Consider the following 26450-nt stretch of genomic DNA (forward strand, 5'->3'; position numbering starts at 1 on the left):
AGCAGACCAGTATGAAGCTTTTCCTGCTGGTTCAAATAGTAATGTTTTTTAACTCCTGCATGCTTCAGTCTCTAAAACAGAAACTTCTGTTTTATGCATTGCGGTCAGTTATGAATCTGTGTGTTTGTACCTTTAGACATTGACTATTTCAGTTGGTTAGTTAAGGTCAACAGATAAGTGTATACCCTCGTGTGTGGCAGTATGAGACTTCTTCATTGTCCATCTTTCTATCTCTCAAGTTGATTGGGAATTGCTATGAATGACCAGACTGCCTGCAGTGTGGAGGTTGCAAACTTTGAATTACTTTGGATCACATCCTGTCTTTCAGTAACAAATATGGGAAACCAGAAGTTTGATCCTCAATTTTTTGCACTTTTTATTTTAGCCCTCAAGTATTCTGCTGGAAGAGGATGATCACTCTAAAAGCTCTTCCACTATGAAGAAAATAAAGGACGCCTTCCGAGTGAGTGCTCTTTGATTCTTTAAAAAAAATATCTGTTTTGATACCTTTCATGGAAGCATTTTTGTTTGTTTGCTTGTAGTCTTGCTGTCTGAATTTTGTGTTCATTCTAAAAACCGAATTATGTTAAGAATATAATTTGTACAATTCTTAAGCAGGATACACAGCCTCAAGCAGTCTTTTAAAAACAAAAAAAATATTTTTGCATTTAGTTTTTCCAACATCTTTTCTTTTTGCAGTAGGTGGGTGAACTGTGCTACTCCATTAGGCTTGTTTTGCTTATCACTCAGACATTTACTCCCCCGAATCATATAAATTTGTTTACTTGCGTCATTTGACTTAATAGGGGTTTATAAAGCGCTCCTACTCATCCATGAGGGTCTCCAGGCTCTGTGGGGGTGAGCTGATCAGATTAAGTGCCGAGTTTATCCGAAGAGCCAGGTCTTGAGGTCCTTCCTGAATTGCGTCAGCGAGCATGATTTCCTGAGGTAGATGGGCCGGGTGTTCCATGTCTTGGAGGTGAGGTAGGAGAATAACATTCCTCTGGTTTTATTCATGCGGATCCGTGGGACGGTAGCCAGGTAAAGCTGGGCAGAGCGGAGGTGTCTGTTTGGTGCGTGTAATGTGAGGTGGTGATTCAGGTATGCGCGTCTGGCGTTGTGAAGGGCCTTGTTTGCGTGGATGAGGAGTTTGAAGGTTATTTTTCTGTAGACTGGGAGTCAGTGGAGGTCGCTGAGCTATTGTGATGTGGCTGTGACTGGGGATGTTGAGGATTCGTCTTGCTGCGGTGTTAAAGACATTCTGGAGTCTGCGGAGGAGTTTCTGGGTGAAACTGGCATAGAGTGCATTGCCATAGTCAAGTTCAAGTTCAAAAGACCTTTATTCGAATTTCATAAAATCCATAAAAGTACAACAATAAGAACAATTCATTTTCGCAATAAATCAAGACACAATTTCATAATTATTAAAAACCAATCCAGCGCTCATCAATCAATTTTCAGGGGTTTTCCATCATTTTACGTGCGCGTATTATCAGTCTCAAAAAGGTGCTAGTGCGAAAAATTAATTCATCTGTATCCAGGGAAAATAGCATTGAGCAAGACTCCCCCAGAGAGAGGGGTCTTTGTTTTCTAAAATAAGGGGTTATAAACCAATTAATGTATTTTAAGTAAAATTTACAGAAGAATAGGAAGTGCAGATCGTTCTGTGTACTAATGCCATCGCACGGACATGGGTTCTATTCTGTTGTGTGGTGATAACCCAGGGGAAAGCCCAATAGAAATTTCACAGAGCCTGCCCTAAGACGAAATAGCAAGGATCTTTCCCAGTTGGACCTGGGGAGGGTAAGGTAGGGTGGAAGTGGTTGCCTAAACAGATCATTCCCTATGTATGTAACAACAGTGGGTTTAAATATTTCCCTTCCCATTCTTTCTGAGTTAAAAAGTGCATATAGTGCTTGTTTGACCTCAACCTTGTCTTTAGGCTCAATTCTGGATCGGTTGGAGAAAAGATCGCCTCTGTCCACGGCACGCAATGTTTTTAAAACTCCCGCAAGCCAAGGGATTGATAGGCCGTGGTCACATTTGAGGCAGTCTTTTATAATGTCTTGTGTTAAAGTTGCTGAGTTGTTCCTCCAGGTCCTAATCCAGAATAGAGCTGGTCTAGTTCTGATAAAGTCGCAAACATAGGGGAGATTTAGTTCTTTATGACAGATAAATTCAGAGGATGAGATTGGGGTGCCCAGTATTTTCCTACAAAAACTACTTTCTTCACGCTGAATTCCGGGACTTTTCACCAATCCCCAGACCTCAGCCCCATATGTGGCTACAGGAATGCACTGTAATGTAAAAAAATTTAAAATAGCTCTGATGGCGCCTATTTTCTTTGGAGGCTTTCGAGAACTTGCCCATGGTGTGGGCAGAATGCCCCCTCCATGAGCCGTTCGCAGCGAAAACCAACCCTAGATATGGAAATGAGGTTACAGATTCTAATTTGTCTGACCCTATATGTATAGTATTGAGCTTTCGTTTCCCAGGCCCACATGGCATAATAGATTTTTTTAAATTTACACGCAGATCTAAGGCCTCCATGTGTTGAACAAAAGTTTCAACAAGCAAACGGAGGGCATGAGTGCGGCCCATACCGCATCGTCTGCGTATAATAAAACTGGCAATGGGTGCCCCTGGATAAATGGGACGTCTCTAGTAACTTGTTTCAGTGCTTTAGCTAGACCGTTGATGTAAATAATAAACAGGGGTGCTAAAACGCATCCCTGTCTGACCCCCCTGCCTATTTTTATGGCTCCGGATACTTCTCCACCCATCCCAATCCTGACTTGTGCCTTAAGGTCAGTGTGAAGATAAGCCAGGGCGTTTACAAGGGCCTCATCCAGTCCATAATTAACAAGTATGGCCCACAATTTGAATCTATTAACTAAATCAAAAGCGGATGAAAGATCCATGAATGCAAGGTAAATCGGGGACGATCGAGCAACGTTATACTTATCAATTATCAACTTTAGGTTCAAACATTGCTCCACCGTGCCCACCTTGCTCCTGAATCCCATCTGGCACGGGTCCAATAGATCTGTGTCTTCAGTCCACTCTACCACCCTGTTATAGATAACTCGCCCGAGAATTTTTAAGGTATTATCCAAGAGCGAGATCGGACGGTAGCTAACTTGATCTGACCTGTCGCCCTTTTTAGGTCTCGGGACCATCCGGTCGGCAGACCGGAAGTCCGGAGATTTAATGACTTGGGAGAAGAGGGGCTTGTACCCGCCCCTCTTCTGCCCTGTTCTCCATTGGCTGGCCTCGTAAATGCTGGCCAGCCATTGGAGAAGAGGTCCCGTCACTCCAATCATGCCCCGTCCTTTTCGGATCGGGGGGCGTGTTTTTTGCGAAAAGTCTCAAGGAGGAGACATTTGCAAAACACGCCCCCGAATCCGAAAAGGACGCTGCCTTGGTCGTGTGCTCGTCCGCTCCCCCTTCGTCCGTTGCTTGTTCATTTTGCAAAACTGAGGTTGATTGAAACGATGGCTGTTGGGAAGATCCACAGAGCACAATTTTTGTGCATACTAGCCATTGCTTTCTCATGGCTGCGAGACTTATGCCGGGGTTAAATGCTTTGAAGAAATCTACCAGCTGTGGGCTTCGAGTAACGTTCGCGTTAAAGCGATATTTCAAAGTTGAAGGACCGCTTGCCTCTTGGGGGGTGTCTTGGACAAGTGGTATTCATAATGTACGTGACTGGAAAGATGTGATGCACTTTCTCGCAGGATCGAGCCTACTTGAATTGTGGGGGGCATTGGAACATGTTTGCACGCTTCTGCAGCATGCTCGTGTTTTCAGCAGTCTGTTAAAGTACTGTTTCGCTAAGGAAGTGTACTGAGGACGTACTTTGTTTCCGCCGTCCTTTTCGGATCGGGGGCGTGTTTTTTGCGAAAAGTCTCAAGGAGGAGACATTTGCAAAACACGCCCCCGAATCCGAAAAGGACGCTGCCTTGGTCGTGTGCTCGTCCGCTCCCCCGTCGTCCGTTGCTTGTTTGCGCATGGCTGCGGCTCAGACGCCTGAAAAGGGCGGCTAACGAAGTTTTCAACTTTCTTTACCATGGCGCGCAGTAGTTAGGCTCACTGCAGTTCAATAAACGAGAAGAGAACGGGGCACCTCTTGCCTCCGCCGCCATGCTTGATCTTACAATTAGCCGGTTTTCAGTCCTTAAACCATCCCGCTACAGTCTTTCTTCTATTGCTATGACCATGTTTGTGACGCTACACGCCTTGGAAATTGGAGGTGGTCGCTACCCGCACGTGTGAGCTCTGAGCTGACGGACATATTGAAAAACCTGAACAGAAGCACGTAGTATTTATGATCTTAACAATTAAAAGATTTCGATAAGTTAAAATCTCGCAATTTTAATTTGTTTACAAACTTGCAGTATGAGTTAACATTATTGCTCGTTTAAGTTAACTTTATTATGTTACCTTGATGGTCAAGTGAAATAGAGGTTACTCGCATTAATATGATGAAAAACAAACAGGGTAGTTGAATTAACAATGCCTGTGTCATAAAGTCGATTTTTCAGTCCTGTATTAGCGAGTGACAGTTCAGGCCATTGCAAGTCGGCTGTTGTGATCACGACGCTAGAGCTTCAATCTGCAACGTAGGAAGTAAGTAAATGTGTTTTCGCACGCCAGTAACAACTCTCCGCGCTCCACCTCCTCTTGTGTGTTGACATGTCAAAGAGAGGACTGGTTGGTGGAGGTAATCTCTCCCATAGAAATATAGTGCATAAAGGACAAGTAACGTTAGTCGGAAATCGGCACGGCGTATTGACTAATTTTAGAGGCAGGTGTTGGGAACATCTCGCAAAGATTTATTTTTAAGTTGCCTCCGTCTAGCGCCCAAATGCAGAGTGCCTACTACTAGGGTTCACGATCTGTTTTAAGTCGGGGCATGTAGGGAAGGGCTGCCTGCATAAGTAAAGGTGAGCTGTACACAGCAAGAAAGCCGATTTGTCTTTTACATAAGCCAATAAAAAGATCTGAAAACCTTAGTTGAAGAGACCTTAAATCAGCAGGGAACATTTGAAAGCACACATGTTGCAGGTACTGAGCAAAATTGAGTGGGGGTCGATATGCCGCTGGCCACTTATTTTCTGGGTTGTAAAAATGGAAACTGCAACTTTATTATGTCAGGAATTTTTAAACCAATTTTCTACCACAACGGTTTGCACGAAACGAAGCTTCATTTTTATTCATCTTTATTGTAATCCTAATGTGATAACAAGCATTTACAATGCAATGGTCTCGGCATTGGTAAAGTTAGAGCTATTGGCATTGCTCATGACATTATTTTTGTTTATGTTTTTTGTTTTTAAAACATTTAAAGAAACGGCATTGTCATGAGCAATGGCAATAGCTCTAACTTTAACAATGCCGAGACCGTTGCATTGTAAATGCTTGTTAAAAATTGGGACTATAATACTGGTAGCCCAAGTTTTGGGCATGGGCTCTGTTGGCAGGCTATTAAAAACATTAAGAAGAATTGGTGCCCATAGATCTGGACTGTGCTTAATAACGTCTATGGGGAGTCCATCAGGACCTGGGGCCTTGTTACCAAGGCTCTCACTGATGGTTACCTCTACCTCTACCTCATAGAGGTCAATCTGTAAGTCGCGCAGCTGTCCAGGGGCCGAGATAGCTACTTCCTCGGAAGGGGCAGCATATATTTTAGAGAAATGGGCCTCCCAGGTGCTGCTGGTTATATTACAGCTAATGGGGGATAGATGTTTGCCCATGTCTCGCATTTTCCTGACGGCTGACCGGAAGGGGCCGCTGCTCTTCAAGTTAGCACTTCCAACCAGCGATTCCCACTGTTCCGTCAGTAATGCAGCCTTCCTTTCAGCTATTTTTAGTGTGTAGTATTTCCTAGCTGTCTGTACCTCTGCTGTGCTCCTTGGCTTGGTGGTTAGTGCCCTATGCAGTTCCCTGTTTGCTGTTGAACAGGCGGAATCAAACCACCTTGGCTCTGTCCCTTTCTTTGGCAGTGGGACTGACAAATATATTTTTATTGCTAAACACAGTCTGCCAAAGTCCGTAATTATTCTGTGACTATTCCCATCTAGATATATGCCGACGACCTGGTTCTTTTTAGCCTCACTAGGGTCGGGCTGCAAAGGCTTCTTGATAAACTGTACACCTACACGTCCATGAACCAACTAGAGGTTAATTTAGATTTAAAATGTTTTTATTATTATTGCAATGCATAGAAACAAACAATACGACACATCGTGAGTATACGAGTACAGCGGCGAAGTCCAATGCCGGGCTGGAGGCCCTGTAGCGAACATTCTAATAATACTGCAGTCCGCTGTGACCCTCGATGATGAACAGTGCCGTAACGATCAAAAACATTTCCCCCCCCTCCCGAACCAACCTCCCCCACCCCTAATTCCCATACCCCCACTCCAAACCCTGCCCTCCCCCCCCCCCCCCCCGTCCAGTGCGTAGGTCTGATCCACTCCGTCTCCTCCTCCCTGTCTCTCCCAGAGGGACTCCACCCCATTACCAATTAAGAGGCAGATTCCTCCAGGGCCGTAAGCCGCAGGAGGCGAAGAGATCTCGGGGAGGTCAGTTCCCTGAATTCAGTAACCAGCAGGGACTGAAACGGCTGCCAGAGATCATTGAACTGCTCTATATCCCCTGCCAGTGTAAGCGACAATTTCTCCATCCCCAACACATGCCATAATCTGTGAAGCCAGCCCGTGACCGTGGGGAGTGTCTTGGAGCGCCAGTGCGCGAGGATGTTCTGCATCGCCGATCCCAGTGCAATAGCTATCTGTCTACCCCTGCGGGATTTCAAGGGATACATCAACCCGTTCGGGAGGCCCAGTAATATGTATGCAGGGAAGCGCGGCAGCTCAGTGGCAAAATGGGAATCGATATCGTCTATCACCTCCTTCCAATAAGAGTCGAGGAGCGGACAGCCCCACAGTTTGTGTAGCAGCGTGCCCACCCGCCCGCATCCCCTCCAGCAGTTAGCATCCTTGCTATGATCCATGTCGTGTATGCGCTCCGGGGTGTAGTACCAGTACGTCGAGACTTTGGTGAACGTGTCAGTGAGTCCCATATGGTACGCCGAGTGCCTGGCCCTATATGCCACCTGCTCCCATTCCCTATGGCTCAGCGACCTGCCCAGTTCCCTCTCCCAGCGCTCCCGTCCCGGATTATAGAAGTGGGAGGAGGGTGTTTGTAACAGCTTGTATAGATCGGTGATCAGCTTCGCGTCGGACGTGCGAGTCAGAAGCCATCGCTCATACGGGAGAAGTCTCCTATCAGCCGTCTCTCGCACCTGTGGATGCAGTGCCCAGTGGCGAGCCTGTAGGTAGTGCAACCTCTTGGTCTCCGGGAGCGCATACTCCTGTCTGAAGCGCACGAAGGGGATGACCCCTTCCGGGTCATACAGATGACACGGGCCCGACACCCCGCCTCCCGCCAGAGAGCGAAGGCCCCCTTCTCCAGTCCTGGGGTGAAGTCCGGATTATCCAGCAAGGGTGTGAGAGGTGAAGGGAATGTTGTCAGGCCGTGCACAGTGTTGGTAGCATCCCAGACCCGTAGGGGTACTCGCGTGACGGAGCTAGAGGTTAATTTAAAGAAAACACAAGTAGTCCCATTTGGTCGGAAACGGCGCATTGTTGGAGGTTGGTCATATAATAACACAAGCCTCGTTGTAGGTCACTCGTACAAGTACCTAGGTGTCCATTTGGACTCTAGAGGTAACCTTACTAAACATCGTAACGAGCTCACAGTCAAAGCCATAACCCTTGCTGTATCACTAGCTAAAGTCTCTCAAAATATCTCTGGCCCAACTCTTTTACCACTCTTAGAAGTTCTGAGAGCAAAAATCGGCCCTTCTCTATCATATGGTATAGAGATATTCAGGGGCAAGCTGAATACTGCCTTAAACCATCATACAAGCAAAATCTATAAAAAGGTACTCCACTTGCCAAACTCCGCATCTCCAGCTCAGGTAAGACTTGAGCTGGGGATATTGAATTATGATGCTTCTAACATTGGTACATATCTGAATATCTGCCACAAACTGCGACAAGCAGACTTAGGCACACTAGAATCTTTGGTCTGGTTGGAAATTACCCAGAAAAACCCTGGCGGTACGTTTGGTTGTCTTTTTAAGGATTACATTTGTCAAATGTCGGCGAGCGAGCTATGGGTCCTCAACCCCAGCCGGGCAGCATTCAAAACTGCCATCAAAAAATGTGTGAGAATGAGTTCTCTCATAATGGATAAGGCCCTCTTCACCAAACGTAGTCATGCTTGGGCTCTTGTAAATTCTTACAGACGGCTAGCCCCTGCATCTTATCTGTCTTGCACTTAGCTGAGCTTAGCTGATGGGGGAGTTGGGGGATCATTATTTGCTTGTCTAGGTGGTGCCCTTTTGCTTTTAGCAGTGGTTTGATCCATACCTTCTGGACTATCTGCCTTAGTTGTTTTAGGATTGGGTGCCCGTTTGGCTGGAAGTTCCGCATTTGATGAGTTTTTACTTGTGCTCGGTTTTGGTGTTGGCAAAGGGGCATTAATATGGGCATTTGTGTTCGTGCTAACCACGATGTTTTTGGGTTTGTCTGCAGTGATTATCCCCGGATTTGGTATAATTGTTAAATTATGCCCGGTGCCCAATTTTATCACATGATCATCTAATGCTCTCAGCCTCTTATCTATGTTGAGGACTTGTTGGTAATTGGCCCTAAAAGGGTGGTTATCAGGGTCTCCATCCTCCCCCAGAAGCCCTCGTTCCCCAGCGCTGCACTGGCTTCTATAATTTGGGAATCTATCTCACTAGATTGACCTTCCCCCTTACCCTCATTTTGCTCTACAGGGGCAGGGGTCCTCCGTAGTTGGTTGCGCCCACCCTTATCTCTATATTTATTCGGCGCTGGCTCTAGGTGTTTCTGTTTTCGCTTAGCTTTTTGCCTCTTAGCTTTCTGCCCCTCTGGTTTGCATCGATATACTGACGCTTTTGTCCCGGTCTGTAGTTAACACATCAAAATTGGGGCATAGTCCTGTGCCCTCTAAGTGTGCCTGGAGCCTGGGGGATGGAGTCCCCCTCCACACAGCGGCCGCGGTATAGTAGTCTGCGGCGGCGGGAGGGAGGGAGAAAAAACAGCCACAAGCAGGCACAGGTAGATGTAAGGTCCTTCTAACAGTTTGCCCCAGACTGGTTACGGCACATAGTCTAGTCTGCTGCTTATAAGGGCATGGGTGACTGTCTTTCTGGATTCAGTGGGCATCTATCTGAAGGTCTTTCAAATCAGACGGAGTGTGTTGAAGAGGGCCGAGGAGACTGTGTTTATCTGGCGGTCCATGGTGAGCGAGGAGTCCAGTACGATGCCGAGGTTTCGTGTGTGGTTCGTGGGAGTAGGGCACTTCCTAGAGCATTGCCACCAGGAGTCATTCCAAGCGGAGGGGGAGGCTCCCAAGATCAAGATTTGTATTTTTTCCGAGTGGAGCTTCAGGCAACTGTCCTTCATCCAGGTGGCGACTGATTTCCTTTCCTTCGTGGAAGTTGTTCCTGGTGACCGTGGGTTCTTTGGTGAGGGAAGAGGATCAGCTGGGTGTAGTCTGCGTAAGAGACTATATTGAGCCTGTGGTCCCCGACGATGTCAGCGAGGAGGGGGCGATGAAGACATTGCAGAGGGTGGGGCTGAGGGAGGAACCCTGGGGTATTCCGCAGCTGATCTGTCGGGTGGGAGTCTAACCTGTTTTGTTCTGCCGGTGAGAAAGGAGCGGATCCAGATGAGGGCCTTGTTTCGGATACCTACGTTGTGGAGTCTTGTGGCTAGGGTGCGGTGGGAGAAGGCCGCCTAGATGTCCAGTAGGACGAGGGCTGTGGTTTCGCCTTGGTCGAGGAGGGAGTGGATGTCTGTGGTGGCGAGGAGGGCGGTCTCAGTGCTATGATCGCTTCGGAATCTGGATTAAGATATGTCCAGGACGTGGTTGGTTTTAATAAAGTCAGCGAGCTGGGCATTGATGGCTTTTTTTGATTACTTTGGCTGGGAAGGGGAGCAGGGAAGATGGCCCTGAAGTTGTTGAGGTCCGTCTGTGCCACAGAAGGTGTCTTCAGGAGGGGGTTGATCTCTGCATGTTTCCAGTTGTCTGGGAAGGTTGTGGTCTTGAGGGAGCAGTTGATGGGTCGGGATAGCGCAGAGGCGGCTCTGTGGTAGATGCTATATGGGCAGGCTTCTGAAGGTACTCCGGAGTGGATGCTTTTCATGGTCTTTATGGTGGTGTCTGTGGTGAGTGGGGACCAGCTGTGCAGAGTCTGTAAAGGGGGGTGTCACAGTCTGTTGTGGTAGTTGCTGGCACACTGGGGTGGTCCTGTGTTTCAAAGTTTTCGTAGGTGGTCTTGATCTTGTGGTAGAAGGTGCAGAGTCTGTTGCAGAGGTCTTGGGAGGGTGGGACATCTGTGGCCTCGCTGTTGTGTTTGGCTCGCTCTGGGGAAACGTCCCCTCGCCTTCCTGAAAGCAAGGCTGTGAATTAAGTGGAGGCCAATGGAGCTCCTCATTGTTAAAAGTAAATCAAGACCAGTTACTAATGAAAGAAGACTTATAACGAGTGAAGTGGTAGTTTGTAGATCGATGGTTTCCTCTGTCCCCTAGATATTGAGGAATTGATAGTCTGAAACTGAGTGACTGCCTTGTTATTACAGTATTACATGCTGTGGATGAGTCTTAACGACATAAAGGGGTCCAAGACACACTTGTAATAAACTCTTGTTAATCTCCGTTTTGAGCTAGTGATTGTAACTTTGATTTGAAATACTCAAAAAAACGAGACATTTTATTTTCAGATTAGGACACTGCCTTACCACTGAAAGAATCTCCAACATACTGAAGCTAGAGCTATTCACGTTACTGTGTCTCAGTAAGTCAGCCTTTTCTGAAGACCTAGGGAAAGCCTGCTGTACCTTGGTGTGCCAGTTAAGTTTGCGCCTCATGTGCCCTGAAACCTACTTGCTCTTTCAGGACCATTGCTTCACTCAAGACAATGAAGATGATGGAGACCAGTGCATGTTGCGGATGTTATGTACCTTGCCCTCAGCATTTAGGATAAATTTGGGCTTCTAGTCCAGGACAAGCCCCAATCTCATTCAAGAAATGCTCATCCCTTCACTTTGACCAAATGAATGCAATTTTTAATTATCTGTTTTGCTTTGTCTACAGGTGGTAGGAAGCGTGCTGTACTTTACCAATTTCTGTCTTGATAAGCTAGGACAGCCTTTACTAAATGAAAACCCTCAACTCACAGAAGGCTGGGAAGTGCCAAAGTATCCTTTTCTGATCTTGCCATGACATGAGCTCACTTACTGTGCTTCAATCACTCTGTGCTTGGCATTTTAGTTGATTTTAGTTAACACATTTCATTTATTCATTTCAATACAATACTGTCGCTCTTACTCCTTACTACGTTTATTAAATGTGTAAATGTAAATTTATCCAAAAGTAGTTGTGTATCAATTCTGCATACTGCCACACATCCCAATTATAGCTTCATTCTTCACATTTGTTTTATTGTGGTACAAATGTGGTTGATATTTTAGTCCAGGAATGACGTGTGAGATTGTTTTAATCAGCATTTTTACATTTGTTGTGACAAACACTCTTACCTTGTGAGAGTGACTTGGTACTTTATTCGTAATTGAGTAATAATTAGATGACCTTCGGCATGCCAAACCTGCCGAAATTTAACAGGGGAAAACATATGGTATTTACCAGAATATGTGGATTTTGGGTGCGTTAAACAGAAATTGGCATGTTTTTCCACATGAACTCTTAATTGGTTTTATTTATTGCACCTGATAAGTAATGTACCCTGTAGTTTCATTATTTGTCAGGGATGATAAATAACACCTTCACTTTTAATCTGGCCCTAGGTCTGTATAGTACTGGACCACTTTCTGTCTCAACTTGTTTTTGATGGTGTTTGTTGACAGTTGACCTTAACAGTTTTTACTAGATACCATCAAATTTTTACACAGATTGTCTCTCTTGAGGGACAAGACGTACCACAAGCAAAGGCAAAAAGGTTGGTTGTCTTAATGTATTTTCTTCATTTTGTTCAGCAGGTTTAGAACAATGTGGTTATTGCCCAAAAAAGATTTGACAGGAAAAGTCCCCTCCTGTGGACAGCTTAATATCTTGGAACATCCTTTTTAGGTCGAGCCTAGCGCAGCGCGCATGCACTACTCTCTGGGAGCCTTCTTGTGAGCACTCCAAACTTCCCCAAAACTTTTTTTTTTTTTTTTTTTAAATTTTCAAAAACCTTTATTGGTAAAAAAAAGCAAGGAGGTACACAGGGCCGCCGCCCGCAGTTCGCTGAACAAGGATAGGGCTTCACCATACGGGCGGGTCTCCTCTCTATCACTGACACAGCCATTCAGCCGACATCCCGGAGGACCGGCGGCGTCTGCATTACCCACCGTATGCCAAATATAACCTACTGAGCCTGGCTGCGGTTGTCATCTACGCCACTTCTAGCTCAATTGGTCGCCTGCGGGTATCTCGGGGAGTCATGGACTGTCAGCCAGGACTGGCGAACCCAGGAACACTCTCGTGAAATCCAATCACAACCTAAACTCCCACCCCCCCCACGCACAATCACTGTCACCTCCGGTCATCATTCCCCGTCTGTGTGTGTCCACTGTCACGTTAATCCTGCTCAGCCAGTCGCAGCACTCTACCATCAGCAGTCAGCGCTCCACTCCACACCTCCCAGTCTCGCTCGCGTCGCTCCCTCCCCAAGAACCCCATGGGGCCCACTGTTGGCCCTATCGCACATCCCTCGGACAAGCAGCTACACCTACTCGCCGGCCAGCGCCACTCACCCACGCAGTCATCCCGGGTCCAGAATAGCAGCCGAAGCGCACTCCACTGGCACACGCCCGTCGAGCCCCTCCCCCTGCGAGTCACCCCCGTCTGACGGTACCGGGGCCCCAGTCGTCAAATACGTCTTGTATAACCCCCAGAAATTCTTGGGGCGACTCTTCGGCGGCAGCAATTCACTATATGTCTCAGCCTGTGTGCTGCAATACAGCATATCACTGGCCCACCGTTTCTTGGTGGGGAGGGGCCCCCTCATCCAGCAGATCGCAACGACCCTTCTAGCAATAAGCAACGCCATGTCAACTAAGCGACGCAGCGCCACCGGCAGAGGCCGGGAGTATCCCAGCAGCGCCAGGGCGGGGCTGGGAGTAATCTCGGTGCCCAAGACCCGGCTCAACTCAGTGAACATCTCAGTCCAAAACTTGGCTATTCCCGGGCAGTTCCAGGCCATATGCATAAAGTCAGCCAACGGGAAGTGGCAGCGCTTGCACTCCGCTGTTGTCCTGAGCCCATACCTATGCAACCGTTCCGGAGTATAGTACACCCTCTGCAGGTACTTAAAGTGCACCAACCTGTGCCGGCCATTGAGTGATATCGTCTTGGTGCTGACACAGCAATATCTCCACATCTCGTCTGAGAACTCTAATTGAAGGTCCTCCTGCCAGGCTCGTCGCGCCGTGGCATACTCGCGCGCCGTTTGCCAGTCTCCAATTTTTTTAAGGTTCGAGATCAATTTGGGCGGCGCCACCGTTTTGATAATGTAGGTGAGTTCTGGGACCTCCGGGGGTTCCACCATGCCCGGGCCTAGTACCACCGATAAAGCCCTACGAACCCTATGGAACTGAGCACTGAAGGGGGGTGTGGGCAGATGGGGCCAGCCCAAGCCGATCCCACGTTTTGGCAACGCCAATCGCAAATAAATCCTCCATCCGCGCAATGCCCAGTGCAACTAATGCTTGGACCACTCCCCTCTCCCTCAGCGGGGGGAGCCAAATCGCCCATTCCACCGGTAGCAGGGGGGAGTACAGCAGCGCACAATCATGTGCCCTCATTAACGCCTGCCATGCGTGAGTTGTGGCCTTGAGGGAGTCCAGTCGCGCCACCAAGCGGTCCGCCGGTTGGAAAGCGACCGCAGGCAATGGGAGCGGATCCGCGAACAGACGTTCCAAGGTGACGTGTGGGACATCCGCGCCGGCATGTATCCACGCGTGCAGGTGGGGCGCCTGCGCTACCCTATAATATCTCTCCATATCTGGAGCCCCCAGCCCTCCCATTTCATACGGGAGCGTCAGCACCTTCCAGTGTACTCTAGGCTGTCCGCCACCCCATGCCAGCTTAATTAGGGTTTGGGTCAGCTGTTTAAAAAAGGCCTTAGACAAGACAATGGGGATGTTGGTAAAGAGGAACAAGAATCTCGGTAATACGACCATTTTCATAATGGCTATTCTACCCATCAGGGATAAGGGCAGTCGGATCCAGGACTCCACATCCTCGACCAGTTGGGCGTACGCCACCCCATAATTTTCCCTGAGTAACACCTCAGGATCTCTATGGAGCCGTATCCCCAGGTACCTAACCGCATCCGTTGTCCATTGCAGGGGATAGTCCATTGGGAACGGGGCCGTAACCGGCGTCAACGGAAACGCCAGCGACTTGCTCCAGTTCACCTTGAGGCCGGACAGCGCTCCGAACCTGACCACCTCCCGTAGTATAGACGAAAGATTCACCTCCGGGTCCCGTACATAAAGCAGCGTATCATCTGCGTATGTGGAAATACTAATTTGGTAGGTGGGAAAGTTAATGCCCTCGTAGCGGTGGTACTCCCTAATAGCGCACGCCAAAGGTTCCGTCACCAGGGCGTAAAGAAGGGGGGAGAGAGGGCAGCCCTGCCTGGTTCCCCTGCTGACCCTGAAGGCCTCTGTGACCCGGTCACCCATTCGTAGCCTGGCCGAGGGCTGGTAGTATAATGCTCCAACTTCCCCAAAACTTCTTCTCCCACACATTCGATTGACCTTTTGCGTGTGGCTTTCAATAATGAAAGCACGCAAATGGCCAAAGGCGGGTGCATGTCCCACCTCTTCTCTAAAGGTTCACTCCCATGGCGTTTTGCTCTCTGGAGCGAGCAGTGGCGCGAAGGGTAGCAGCTGCATTCCTCCTAGATCATGTTACACACCACGTGCTCTCGCTTTGGCTTGTTGATTGTAGTAATCGTCCTCTTGCAATGAGCTTGTTTAAAAGGCCGTGGGTGCTTGTCGTAGCTCCGGCGCTTGCACCTCCTTCACGGCTGTATGCTGCAGCAGAGCACTTGGGAGCTCGGCTGCTGATGCCTGGGTACATACGGCTCTTGTGGGTGTGCCTGCACTATGAATGATTCTCGCAGATGTTTCTATTCCAGTAAAGGCGCTCTTGCGTTTCCAGACGCTTGCTGTTCTAGATGGGTGTGAGAAGTTGGCCTGATGTATGATGTCACTAGTTCTAGTGTACACCTTATATCAGTCCAAATACCCTTATGGTGATTGGTTGTAAAGTCAACCTTATAGACCAGCTATCCTAGTGGTAGCATGGACAAGAGCAGTCTTAGGCTAATCTCTGAATGGCATGTGAAGCCAGCTGTGATACCATATATAATCCCTTGAATACCAAATGAAAGGACACCACAACAGATATATATATATAAAATAAAGTGTATTTATTCTAAGCAAACCCTCAGCACTCTTTATGAGATTAGAGGTAAGCACAACACAGTCTTATTTATGCATACATTAAGTCACACAGGTAAGTAATACAGTTAGGCCCTAGGGGCCACGCAAACCATATACTAAGTAAGTGGTATAAGGACCACTGTCACGGAAATAGAATAGGCCTAGGCCTAGGGAATCGCTGGGGCTACACTACACTAGCGTTAGGAAGTGGGAGGCCCACGGGATTCGTGTGCAGAGTGGAAACACTCACGCGTAATGCGTAAAAGTCAATAGCAATAGTACAGTTTAGAAAACGGTAGATTTAGGACACTTCCGGAGTAGCTAGGAAGTTGAGACTTTAAAACTAGACACTAGGATAGTCACTATCCTGATGAGCACCGGAGTACCCAAGTTACCTAGCCCACAGGCTGCGGGTGCATAGGGGTGAAGATGCGTCGTTTTCGTCGTCGACTCCTATGGATGCCTGAAGAAAGATGCTGACAGGCAGTCAGTGAAGAGTGTCCGGTGGATCCCAAGGCTGGGATCAAGAAGAGAGGAGACCTGCAAGCAGAAGGGACAGAGTCAAGGTCACTAGCCAGTGACCACGTGGAACCAGGAAGGAACCAGGCGATGTCGTGAAGATTGCAGGTGAAGGTGAAGCTTGTTGCTGCAGCCAGGAGGACCAGGAAGCGTCGAGGACGACCAGGACCAGGAGGCGAGCTGTCCCACGAAGGCTCTTGCTGTCGGCGGCGTCGAAGTTGGACTAGGACTCACCAAGCCTTGGCAAGCGGAACCCACGAAGAACGAAGGACTTGCTTCTGGTGCAGACCAGGAAGGTCTGGGGTGCTTCTTCTTTGCAGAGAAGCGGGAGCCAGTCTGGAGGAGCCAAACCAGCGCAGAAGATTTCAGGGTGCGTCGTCACAGAGGCCACTAGCCAGCGGGCAAGGAACCGGACAGACGCGGCAAGCAGGAAAATGCTGAAGGGCCCCACGCAGGACTCGTGGAGTGTGGGGGGCTGATCTTCGGTGCAGATGGTGCTTGGGGTTGGGGCTTCTCAATCCCCGGTGCACAACTTCGAGGGTACCTCAGAAGCTGCGCTGTAAGTTACTAGCCACTTTTCCCAGATAGCCGGTCCCACGTCGCTCGTCGCCTCCACGGATCTCAGCTCTGCTGCAGATGTGGATGAGGGTCGGAGAAGTCTGGAAGTCAAGGCTCTGGTCGGGCTCTGCAGTCGGTTCCTCGTAGAACGGTCGCAAAGCAAAGGGTAGTCTCTTGATGGTGCCTGTTTGCACAGGGTAGCCACTCCTTGGCTACAAGGGAGATTCTTCAGTCTTCTTCTTTCGTCGAATGTCGAAGGTCCAGAGTTTCTGTTCAGTTTTGCAGGTTCAGGATAATCTAAAGTCTTGAGGCCCAACTCCCACTTTTATACTAATCTGGGGGGCTGGGTTACCTGCTAGGTCACGCCTTATGGGTGGGACCTGGGAGAGGGTGGTTACACCCACTTCCCTTTGTCCAGTTTCGCGCCAGAGCTGGGGCTGGAGTGCCCCAGCGCCGGTTTGAACTGGACTATGCAAGGAACACCTTGTGTGCCCCAGGCATGTCTCATTCCTTTCAGCCCACCCTGCCCCAATACACTAAAGGCTGTCTGGGGAGGTGCTAGCACCTCCCCAAGCAGGAAACCTATTGTCCAGGCCTCCCTGGCTGGGATCACTCCCAGCTGCAGGAGGTCAGACTTGTGTCGTGGCAGCAGCATCCATTTTGTGATGCTGAGGCTTTGGTCAGAGGCTAACAGTTGAAGTATGATTTTAACATGCCTTTCCCTCTAGAAGGGGGGAATAATATTCTCATGTCCAGAAATGGCATGGGGGTATTATTCCACAGTGTTAGACACCTTACACGACATGTTTTGATAAAGCCAAACCATAGTTACCATAACCGTCTAAGATTATAAGGCACTTTAAGAGTATATGGTAGGCTATATCATAGAACAGCTATAAGGACAAGGTTCCGAAAGCTGCAGACAGGCTCAGCTCATGCTAGAGCACCATCTCACATGTTACCAAGCACTCTGCCTCCAGGATTGTCAAGGCCTGCCATAGGAGTGACTGATAGGTACACATGTGTCTATATGTAAGTTAGGTATAGGAATACTACACCTAAGCAAGGGGTGATTACATGACCTTGCCCCAGCTGAGTGATCAGCCAGTTGTGTCAAAATGGAAGGCCAGGCCAGGGGTGGCATAATACATGCTGCAGCCCCTGGTAGGCCTAGGGTACACCTATGCCCTGGGTACCTAGGGTACACTGTACAGGGGCCAATAAGGTGATCCTATCCAAATGGGTTATGCACCTAAAGTACATAGTATTAATTTAGAGAGAGAACAGCAGGGCTGTGGGTCTGATTAGCAGGCCCACAGCCACATCTAAGTCGAAAACCAGTAAAGCAAAAGCAAAAAGTGGGGGTGAACATAGAAAGCAGACCCTACTCTCCTACAATGGGTGATTCTTATGTACTTGTGCTAGAGTCTCTATGCTAGTGTTGTGTTCATTGATGTTGTACTTCTAGAGAGGGGGCGCCATTCTGCCTTTCTGGTTTCCTAGTTTGGTCGGGTATGCGTTGCCCTGCAGCTATTTACGCAGCCAGCCGTGCTGTATGTGTCTGGCAGTTTATCGCTGAATTGGACCAGAGTGTTTTGTTTGCACCTTGTCTCTGACCCTGGTGCTTTCGGACCTCTTGCTTGCGTGGTTTGTCACTCCCTGACTGTATTTTATTTCCTTCCAGAATGACCGAATGTCTTTCTGGATGTAGATGTTGTTCGCTCTGTGCGACACAATCGTCTCCTGCGACTTTCTAAGTCTGTGTACTTTGTAGTTCGGCGAGAGACGTCACTTGCTTCCCACCGATGGGTTGTTTGTCGTGCCTGCCCCTTTCTGCTGTGCCCCGTATAATGTCCCAACCACTGCGCTCTGCATGGGCAATGGGATGGAAGTGTTCTGTTTCAGGGGTTGTTTTAGAAGGGCTGTCCCTGGCCTGCTAGTGGGCCAGTCTGAGGTGTTCTTGTGAAGGGCCCCTGCTGGCCTCTGGGGGCGGATCTCGGGCTCCAGGTTTCACCTGCTGCTGGGTTCATCCCGCAGTGCATCTCATCAGAGGCTCCGGTTGCGCCAACCCCAACCTTCAGGTGCAGCAGCCCTGATGCTTTGGACCAGGCGTGCCTGGTCAAAGGCAGGGCCACTGGGCGTCCCCTAGCCTGGCCAGTCTGAATATTAGGGAGCCAGGCTCCTACTTTATTTAGGTGAAATTCTAGACCTGGTCTTTAGACTTTGACTTACAGCCTGAATACATTTCATTCCAGTTGGTTGTAACTATTCCGTGATTCTTATGTACTTTTGCTTGAGTCTATGCTGGTGTCGAGTTCATTGATGTTGTACTTCTAGAGAGTATGCGCCATTCTGCCATTCTTGTTTCCTAATTTGGTCGGGTCTGCGGTGCCCTGCAGCTATTTACGCGGCCAACCGTGCTGTATGTGTCTTGCAGTTTATCGCTGAAATGGACCACAGTGTTTTCTGTGCATATTGTCTCTCCCTGGAATGGCGCTTTCTGACCTCTTGCTGGTGTGCTCACCCTCTTCCACGGTCGGTCTCCTCGCCCTCTTCCTCGGTCGGTCGCCTCCTCGCCCTCTTCCTCGGTCGGTCGCCTCCTCGCCCTCTTCCTCGGTCGGTCGCCTCCTCGCCCTCTTCCTCGGTCGGTCGCCTCCTCGCCCTCTTCCTCGGTCGGTCGCCTCCTCGCCCTCTTCCTCGGTCGGTCGCCTCCTCGCCCTCTTCCTCGGTCGGTCGCCTCCTCGCCCTCTTCCTCGGTCGGTCGCCTCCTCGCCCTCTTCCTCGGTCGGTCGCCTCCTCGCCCTCTTCCTCGGTCGGTCGCCTCCTCGCCCTCTTCCTCGGTCGGTCGCCTCCTCGCCCTCTTCCTCGGTCGGTCGCCTCCTCGCCCTCTTCCTCGGTCGGTCGCCTCCTCGCCCTCTTCCTCGGTCGGTCGCCTCCTCGCCCTCTTCCTCGGTCGGTCGCCTCCTCGCCCTCTTCCTCGGTCGGTCGCCTCCTCGCCCTCTTCCTCGGTCGGTCGCCTCCTCGCCCTCTTCCTCGGTCGGTCGCCTCCTCGCCCTCTTCCTCGGTCGGTCGCCTCCTCGCCCTCTTCCTCGGGCGGTCGCCTCCTCGCCCTCTTCCTCGGGCGGTCGCCTCCTCGCCCTCTTCCTCGGGCGGTCGCCTCCTCGCCCTCTTCCTCGGGCGGTCGCCTCCTCCTCCTCCTCCTCGGGCGGTCGCCTCCTCCTCCTCCTCCTCCGTAGGTCGCCTCCTCCTCCTCCTCCGTCGGTCGCCTCCTCCTCCTCCTCCTCCTCCGTCGGTCGCCTCCTCCTCCTCCTCCTCCGTCGGTCGCCGCCTCCTCCGTCGGTCGCCTCCTCCTCCTCCTCCTCCGTCGGTCGCCGCCTCCTCCTCCTCCTCCGTCGGTCGCCGCCTCCTCCTTCTCCGTCGGTCGCCGCCTCCTCCTCCTCCTCCTCCTCCTTCTCCGTCGGTCGCCGCCTCCTCCTCCTCCTTCTCCGTCGGTCGCCGCCTCCTCCTCCTCCTCCTCCGTCGGTCGCCTCCTCCTCCTCCGTCGGTCGCCTCCTCCTCCTCCGTCGGTCGCCTCCTCCTCCTCCTCAGTCGGTCGCCGCATCCTCCTCCTCCTCCTCCTCCGTCGGTCTCCTCCTCCTCCTCCTCCGTCGGTCTCCTCCTCCTCCTCCTCCGTCGGTCTCCTCCTCCTCCTCCTCCGTCGGTCTCCTCCTCCTCCTCCTCCGTCGGTCTCCTCCTCCTCCGTCGGTCTCCTCCTCCTCCTCCTCCTCCTCCTCCTCCGTCGGTCGCCTCCTCGGTCTCCTCCTCCTCCTCCTCCTCCTCCTCCGTCGGTCGCCTCCTCGGTCTCCTCCTCCTCCTCCTCCTCCTCCGTCGGTCTCCTCCTCCGTCGGTCTCCTCCTCCTCCTCCTCCTCCTCCTCCGTCGGTCGCCTCCTCCTCCTCCTCCTCCGTCGGTCTCCTCCTCCTCCTCCTCCTCCGTCGGTCGCCTCCTCCTCCTCCTCCTCCTCCTCCGTCGGTCGCCGCCTCCTCCTCCTCCTCCGTCGGTCGCCGCCTCCTCCTCCTCCTCCGTCGGTCGCCGCCTCCTCCGTCGGTCGCCTCCTCCTCCTCCTCCTCCGTCGGTCGCCGCCGCCTCCTCCTCCTCCTCCGTCGGTCGCCGCCTCCTCCTCCGTCGGTCGCCGCCTCCTCCTCCTCCTCCTCCGTCGGTCGCCTCCTCCTCCTGCTCCTCCTCCTCCTCCGTCGGTCGCCTCCTCCTCCTCCTCCTCCTCCTCCTCCGTCGGTCGCCTCCTCCTCCTCCTCCTCCGTCGGTCGCCTCCTCCTCCTCCGTCGGTCGCCTCTTCCTCCTCCTCCTCCTCCGTCGGTCGCCTCTTCCTCCTCCTCCTCCTCCGTCGGTCGCCTCTTCCTCCTCCTCCTCCTCCGTCGGTCGCCTCTTCCTCCTCCTCCTCCTCCGTCGGTCGCCTCTTCCTCCTCCTCCTCCTCCGTCGGTCGCCTCCTCCTCCTCCTCCTCCGTCGGTCGCCTCCTCCTCCTCCTCCTCCTCCTCCGTCGGTCGCCTCCTCCTCCTCCTCCTCCTCCGTCGGTCGCCTCCTCCTCCTCCGTCGGTCGCCTCCTCCTCCTCCGTCGGTCGCCTCCTCCTCCTCCTCCTCCGTCGGTCGCCTCCTCCTCCTCCGTCGGTCGCCTCCTCCTCCTCCTCCTCCGTCGGTCGCCTCCTCCTCCTACTCCTCCGTCGGTCGCCTCCTCCTCCTACTCCTCCGTCGGTCGCCTCCTCCTCCTACTCCTCCGTCGGTCGCCTCCTCCTCCTCCTCCTCCGTCGGTCGCCTCCTCCTCCTCCGTCGGTCGCCTCCTCCTCCTCCTCCGTCGGTCGCCTCCTCCTCCTCCTCCTCCTCCTCCGTCGGTCGCCTCCTCCTCCTCCTCCGTCGGTCGCCTCCTCCTCCTCCTCCTCCGTCGGTCGCCTCCTCCTCCTCCTCCTCCGTCGGTCGCCTCCTCCTCCTCCTCCTCCGTCGGTCGCCTCCTCCTCCTCCTCCTCCGTCGGTCGCCTCCTCCTCCTCCTCCGTCGGTCGCCTCCTCCTCCTCCTCCTCCGTCGGTCGCCTCCTCCTCCTCCTCCTCCGTCGGTCGCCGCCTCCTCCTCCTCCTCCGTCGGTCGCCGCCTCCTCCTCCTCCTCCGTCGGTCGCCGCCTCCTCCTCCTCCTCCGTCGGTCGCCGCCTCCTCCTCCTCCTCCGTCGGTCGCCGCCTCCTCCTCCTCCTCCGTCGGTCGCCGCCTCCTCCTCCTCCTCCGTCGGTCGCCGCCTCCTCCTCCTCCTCCGTCGGTCGCCGCCTCCTCCTCCTCCTCCGTCGGTCGCCTCCTCCTCCGTCGGTCGCCTCCTCCTCCGTCGGTCGCCTCCTCCTCCTCCTCCTCCTCCGTCGGTCGCCTCCTCCTCCTCCTCCTCCGTCGGTCGCCTCCTCCTCCTCCTCCTCCGTCGGTCTCCTCCTCCTCCGTCGGTCGCCTCCTCCTCCGTCGGTCGCCGCCTCCTCCGTCGGTCGCCTCCTCCTCCTCCTCCTCCTCCTCCTCCTCCTCCTCCGTCGGTCGCCTCCTCCGCCTCCTCCTCCTCCTCCTCCTCCGCCTCCTCCTCCTCCTCCTCCTCCGTCGGTCGCCTCCTCCTCCTCCTCCTCCTCCGTCGGTCGCCTCCTCCTCCTCCTCCTCCTCCGTCGGTCGCCTCCTCCTCCTCCTCCTCCGTCGGTCGCCTCCTCCTCCTCCTCTTCCTCCTCCTCCTCCGTCGGTCGCCTCCTCCTCCTCCTCTTCCTCCTCCTCCTCCGTCGGTCGCCTCCTCCTCCTCCTCTTCCTCCTCCTCCTCCGTCGGTCGCCTCCTCCTCCTCCTCTTCCTCCTCCTCCTCCGTCGGTCGCCGCCTCCTCCTCCTCCTCCGTCGGTCGCCGCCTCCTCCTCCTCCTCCGTCGGTCGCCGCCTCCTCCTCCTCCTCCGTCGGTCGCCGCCTCCTCCTCCTCCTCCGTCGGTCGCCTCCTCCTCCGTCGGTCGCCTCCTCCTCCGTCGGTCGCCTCCTCCTCCTCCTCCTCCTCCTCCTCCTCCTCCTCCGTCGGTCGCCTCCTCCTCCTCCTCCTCCGTCGGTCGCCTCCTCCTCCTCCTCCTCCGTCGGTCTCCTCCTCCTCCGTCGGTCGCCTCCTCCTCCGTCGGTCGCCGCCTCCTCCGTCGGTCGCCTCCTCCTCCTCCTCCTCCTCCTCCTCCTCCTCCTCCGTCGGTCGCCTCCTCCGCCTCCTCCTCCTCCTCCTCCTCCGCCTCCTCCTCCTCCTCCTCCTCCGTCGGTCGCCTCCTCCTCCTCCTCCTCCTCCGTCGGTCGCCTCCTCCTCCTCCTCCTCCTCCTCCGTCGGTCGCCTCCTCCTCCTCCTCCTCCGTCGGTCGCCTCCTCCTCCTCCTCTTCCTCCTCCTCCTCCGTCGGTCGCCTCCTCCTCCTCCTCTTCCTCCTCCTCCTCCGTCGGTCGCCTCCTCCTCCTCCTCTTCCTCCTCCTCCTCCGTCGGTCGCCTCCTCCTCCTCCTCTTCCTCCTCCTCCTCCGTCGGTCGCCTCCTCCTCCTCCTCTTCCTCCTCCTCCTCCGTCGGTCGCCTCCTCCTCCTCCTCTTCCTCCTCCTCCTCCGTCGGTCGCCTCCTCCTCCTCCTCCTCCGTCGGTCGTCTCCTCCTCCTCCTCCTCCGTCGGTCGCCTCCTCCTCCTCCGTCGGTCGCCTCCTCCTCCTCCGTCGGTCGCCTCCTCCTCCTCCTCCTCCTCCGTCGGTCGCCTCCTCCTCCTCCTCCTCCTCCGTCGGTCGCCTCCTCCTCCGTCGGTCGCCTCCTCCTCCTCCTCCTTCGGTCGCCTCCTCCTCGGTCGGTCGACTCGCCCTCCTCCTCCCCTGTGTCTCCTGTTGGCATCTGCAGCTGGGTCCTAAGTGGGACTGAATTACTGTGAAAGTTGCTCGTCCACCTACACCTCGGCAAGGCAGCAGTAACAAACATTGGCAAAGCCAATTAGTTTCGCCTAGTCAATGTGATATTTAGCCATGTTGCACAGCGGCTGATCTAAAAGATTTTGTGTAATGTTGTGATGTGGTGCACTGCTTTGTCATCCCGAGGGCTCAGCCCGAGAAGTCTGAAGGCTCTCGATGCCTTTGAGCAAGTTTCAGGGCTTCGGCTCCACTCTGCAAAATCCACGCTGGTCCCCCTGCACCCCTCACGTGCATGCTTCGACTGGCAAACATCCATCCCCCTGCATAAGCAATCCTTTAAGTACATGGGGGTATGGATTGCTCTGCATCCAGAGCTTGAGTGGGCCTTGAATATCTCACGTTTAGTTACTAGGGCAAAGGAGGACCTCCAGAATTGGCAATCTCTTCCTCTCAACCCTCTTGGCAGAAGTGCCCTTTTCAAAATGATGGTCCTCCCCTGCTTCCTATACATATTGCAGAATGTTACCTTGTATCTCCCAGGGAGCTGGTGCCGAGAGCTGGACGGGGTCCTTACCCGCTTCTTATGGGGAGGGGAAGAGACTGTGAATATCTCTGATGCTCTGCCACATACCACCGTATGATGGGGGTGACTAGTCTTAACCTCGACTACCTGGCCACACGGCTTATTGTGATCCACGACTGGTTCGCGGGCAGCTGCTCCGACCCGGCGTACAGAGTGGAACTCCGGGCATTGGAGTTTCCACAGCTCTAGGCGTACCTGTATGGGAGCCCAGTGCTACAGGATCTTCCCCCTGTCACCAGGGCGGTGTTTGTGGCCTGGTGTGCCACGCTGAGACATGTAGGGTGGAACCAGAAACTGACCAGGCAGATGCCCTTGTGGAATGGGAAGTGTCTGGCAGAGGTCTCCTCTCTCCAGGACTTTCGCAGGTGGGTCCTCATAGGGATTTCACTCCTGGGAGACGTTTGGGTAGGGGACCATGTCAGATCATTTGCAGACCTACACCACCGAAATTCCCTCCACTCCTCCCAATTCTAGAAGTATTTACAACTCCGACATGCCCGCCAGGTCCATATCCCCTCCTCCACATCCTTCCCTGAATTCAGCCCCCTAGAGGCCCAAGTGATGATGGGGAAACCTGGGTAGAGGGGGGGGGTGTCGGGTATTTATCGCTCACTAGTAAACAACGTCCCGCAACCCTCGACCTCCTTCGCGCTCGCTGGGAGGGGTGGCTGGGTCCCCTGGAGGAGGCGGACTGGAGGGACGCCCTCATGGCCCCCAAACTGCTGACGACTTCCTCGAAACTGCGGCTAGTCCAGCTCTTTTATCTCCATGCGGCGTACCTCACCCCGCGCGCTTGTATAGAGCTCGCTTGCGGCCCTCCCCATCCTGCACGCGCAGCCAACAGGCCCTGGCTGATTTCTATCACATGGTGTGGCAATGTCCGGTCCTTGCATCCTTCTGAGCAGGGGTGGAGCTCGAGCTCACGCAGGCCCTTGAGTGGGAGGTACCCCATAAACCGCTGTGCTTGCTCCTGGGGGTGTTTGATGGCCTTGACGGTTCCCGGGCTGATAAACGTTGTTTGGGAACGGCATTGGCGAAACGAGACATCGCGGCACTCTGGTCCCAAGCTACACCCCCCACAGTTCGGAGAAGGGGGGTGGACTGGTGCGGTACCCAAGAGGAGCCCCTTTTCGAAGCTAGGGGTTGCCCTGAACTCTTCGGCAGAATCTGGAGCAAATGGTTTCACTTGCAGCGGGCCTGAGGTTGTCATGTCTCTCTTATCTGAAAGAAACACGTTAGTTAGATTCCTCACCTTAGAATATCCCCAGGCGTCAGACTGGATCCGGAAGATTTTTCGTCAGCAATACCCCTTGCGCGTCGCTAGGCGTCTTCTGCGGCTCCACGTCCGTCGTCGGCATCGTGCGCCGGAATGACGTCGTCTGAGTACTTAGACGCCGCCCTCGCGCGCTGACGTCAGTTCTTCTTCTTTTTTCCGCGCCAGTAAGCGCAGATCCGGGAGAGCTACCCCTTTTAGTCTTTTTTTACTAAGTTTTTTGATCTTGTCTCGACTCCGGTGCCGGTAGGATGCCTGGTTTCAAAGCCTGTGCTGACTGCAACCGCTTGATGTCGGTTACGGATCATCACCGCCGGTGCCTTTACTGTTTGAGCCTCGACCACGACGCGGAGTCGTGTTCGGACTGCAAGGCCCTGACCTCGAAGGCTAGACGGGAGCGGTCCCGTAAGCTCCTCGAGCTTCGCCACTCGGCTCCGCGCCCCTCTCGATCCCGGTCCAGGAGGAGGTCCAAGGATCGGTTGCGGAGCCGCAGCCGACGTCATCGCTCGTCTGGCTCCAAGTCTTCGGGTAAGTCGAAGCACTCCAAGAAGTCCAAGAGGCGACGCCGCTCTTCGGACTCCCCTCGCCGGTTGCGCGACTCGGCCGAGGGTCAGGGTGGTTCCACCCCCGCGGCTCCAGCGGAGCCGCAGGCGCTGCGCAAGTCCCCATACCCGCCGGTCCCTGGGACTTACGCGACGCCGGCAGAAGGCAGTGCCTTCCTCTCGGCCATGAGGAACCTGGCTCCGCCGTCGACGCCCGCTGGCGCGCCTTCGGGCCCCGCGGACCCGACTGGGCAACCTTGCATGCCGGCGGCTCCGGCCCCGGCGCCGTCGCCAGCTTCGGCCCCATGCCGCAGGTTCCCGAGGGACTCGTCCCAGAGTCCCCGCCGGTCGACCTCGTCACGCCTCCTCCGCCGGCGTCGACACCGGTTCCACCTCAGACGCCGGCTCCGCTCGGCGTCAAGCCCCAGTTCAGCCCCGCTCCGGACCCGGCGCCTTTACGGCGTCGATGGACGCCGCGTACGGCGCCGTTAGAGACACATTATGTCTATCGTC

At 53.4% G+C, this 26450-nt stretch overlaps 1 protein-coding gene across 4 annotated transcripts in view; it reads left to right on the forward strand.

The window, feature by feature from the left end:
• ZCCHC8 (zinc finger CCHC-type containing 8) overlaps nucleotides 1-26450 on the forward strand; it is a 399429-nt gene that overhangs the window by 117015 nt on the left and 255964 nt on the right. For all 4 annotated transcript variants that reach the window (XM_085635064.1, XM_085635063.1, XM_085635065.1 and 1 more), the window contains exons 5-7: nucleotides 386-463; nucleotides 11202-11305; nucleotides 11995-12063. In XM_085635064.1, the coding sequence (XP_085491190.1) occupies nucleotides 386-463; nucleotides 11202-11305; nucleotides 11995-12063 (251 nt within the window). The remainder of the gene's footprint in view (nucleotides 1-385; nucleotides 464-11201; nucleotides 11306-11994; nucleotides 12064-26450) is intronic.

This window comes from Triturus cristatus, chromosome 11, assembly GCF_964204655.1.
Source record: "Triturus cristatus chromosome 11, aTriCri1.1, whole genome shotgun sequence".
NCBI lineage: Eukaryota > Metazoa > Chordata > Amphibia > Caudata > Salamandridae > Triturus > Triturus cristatus.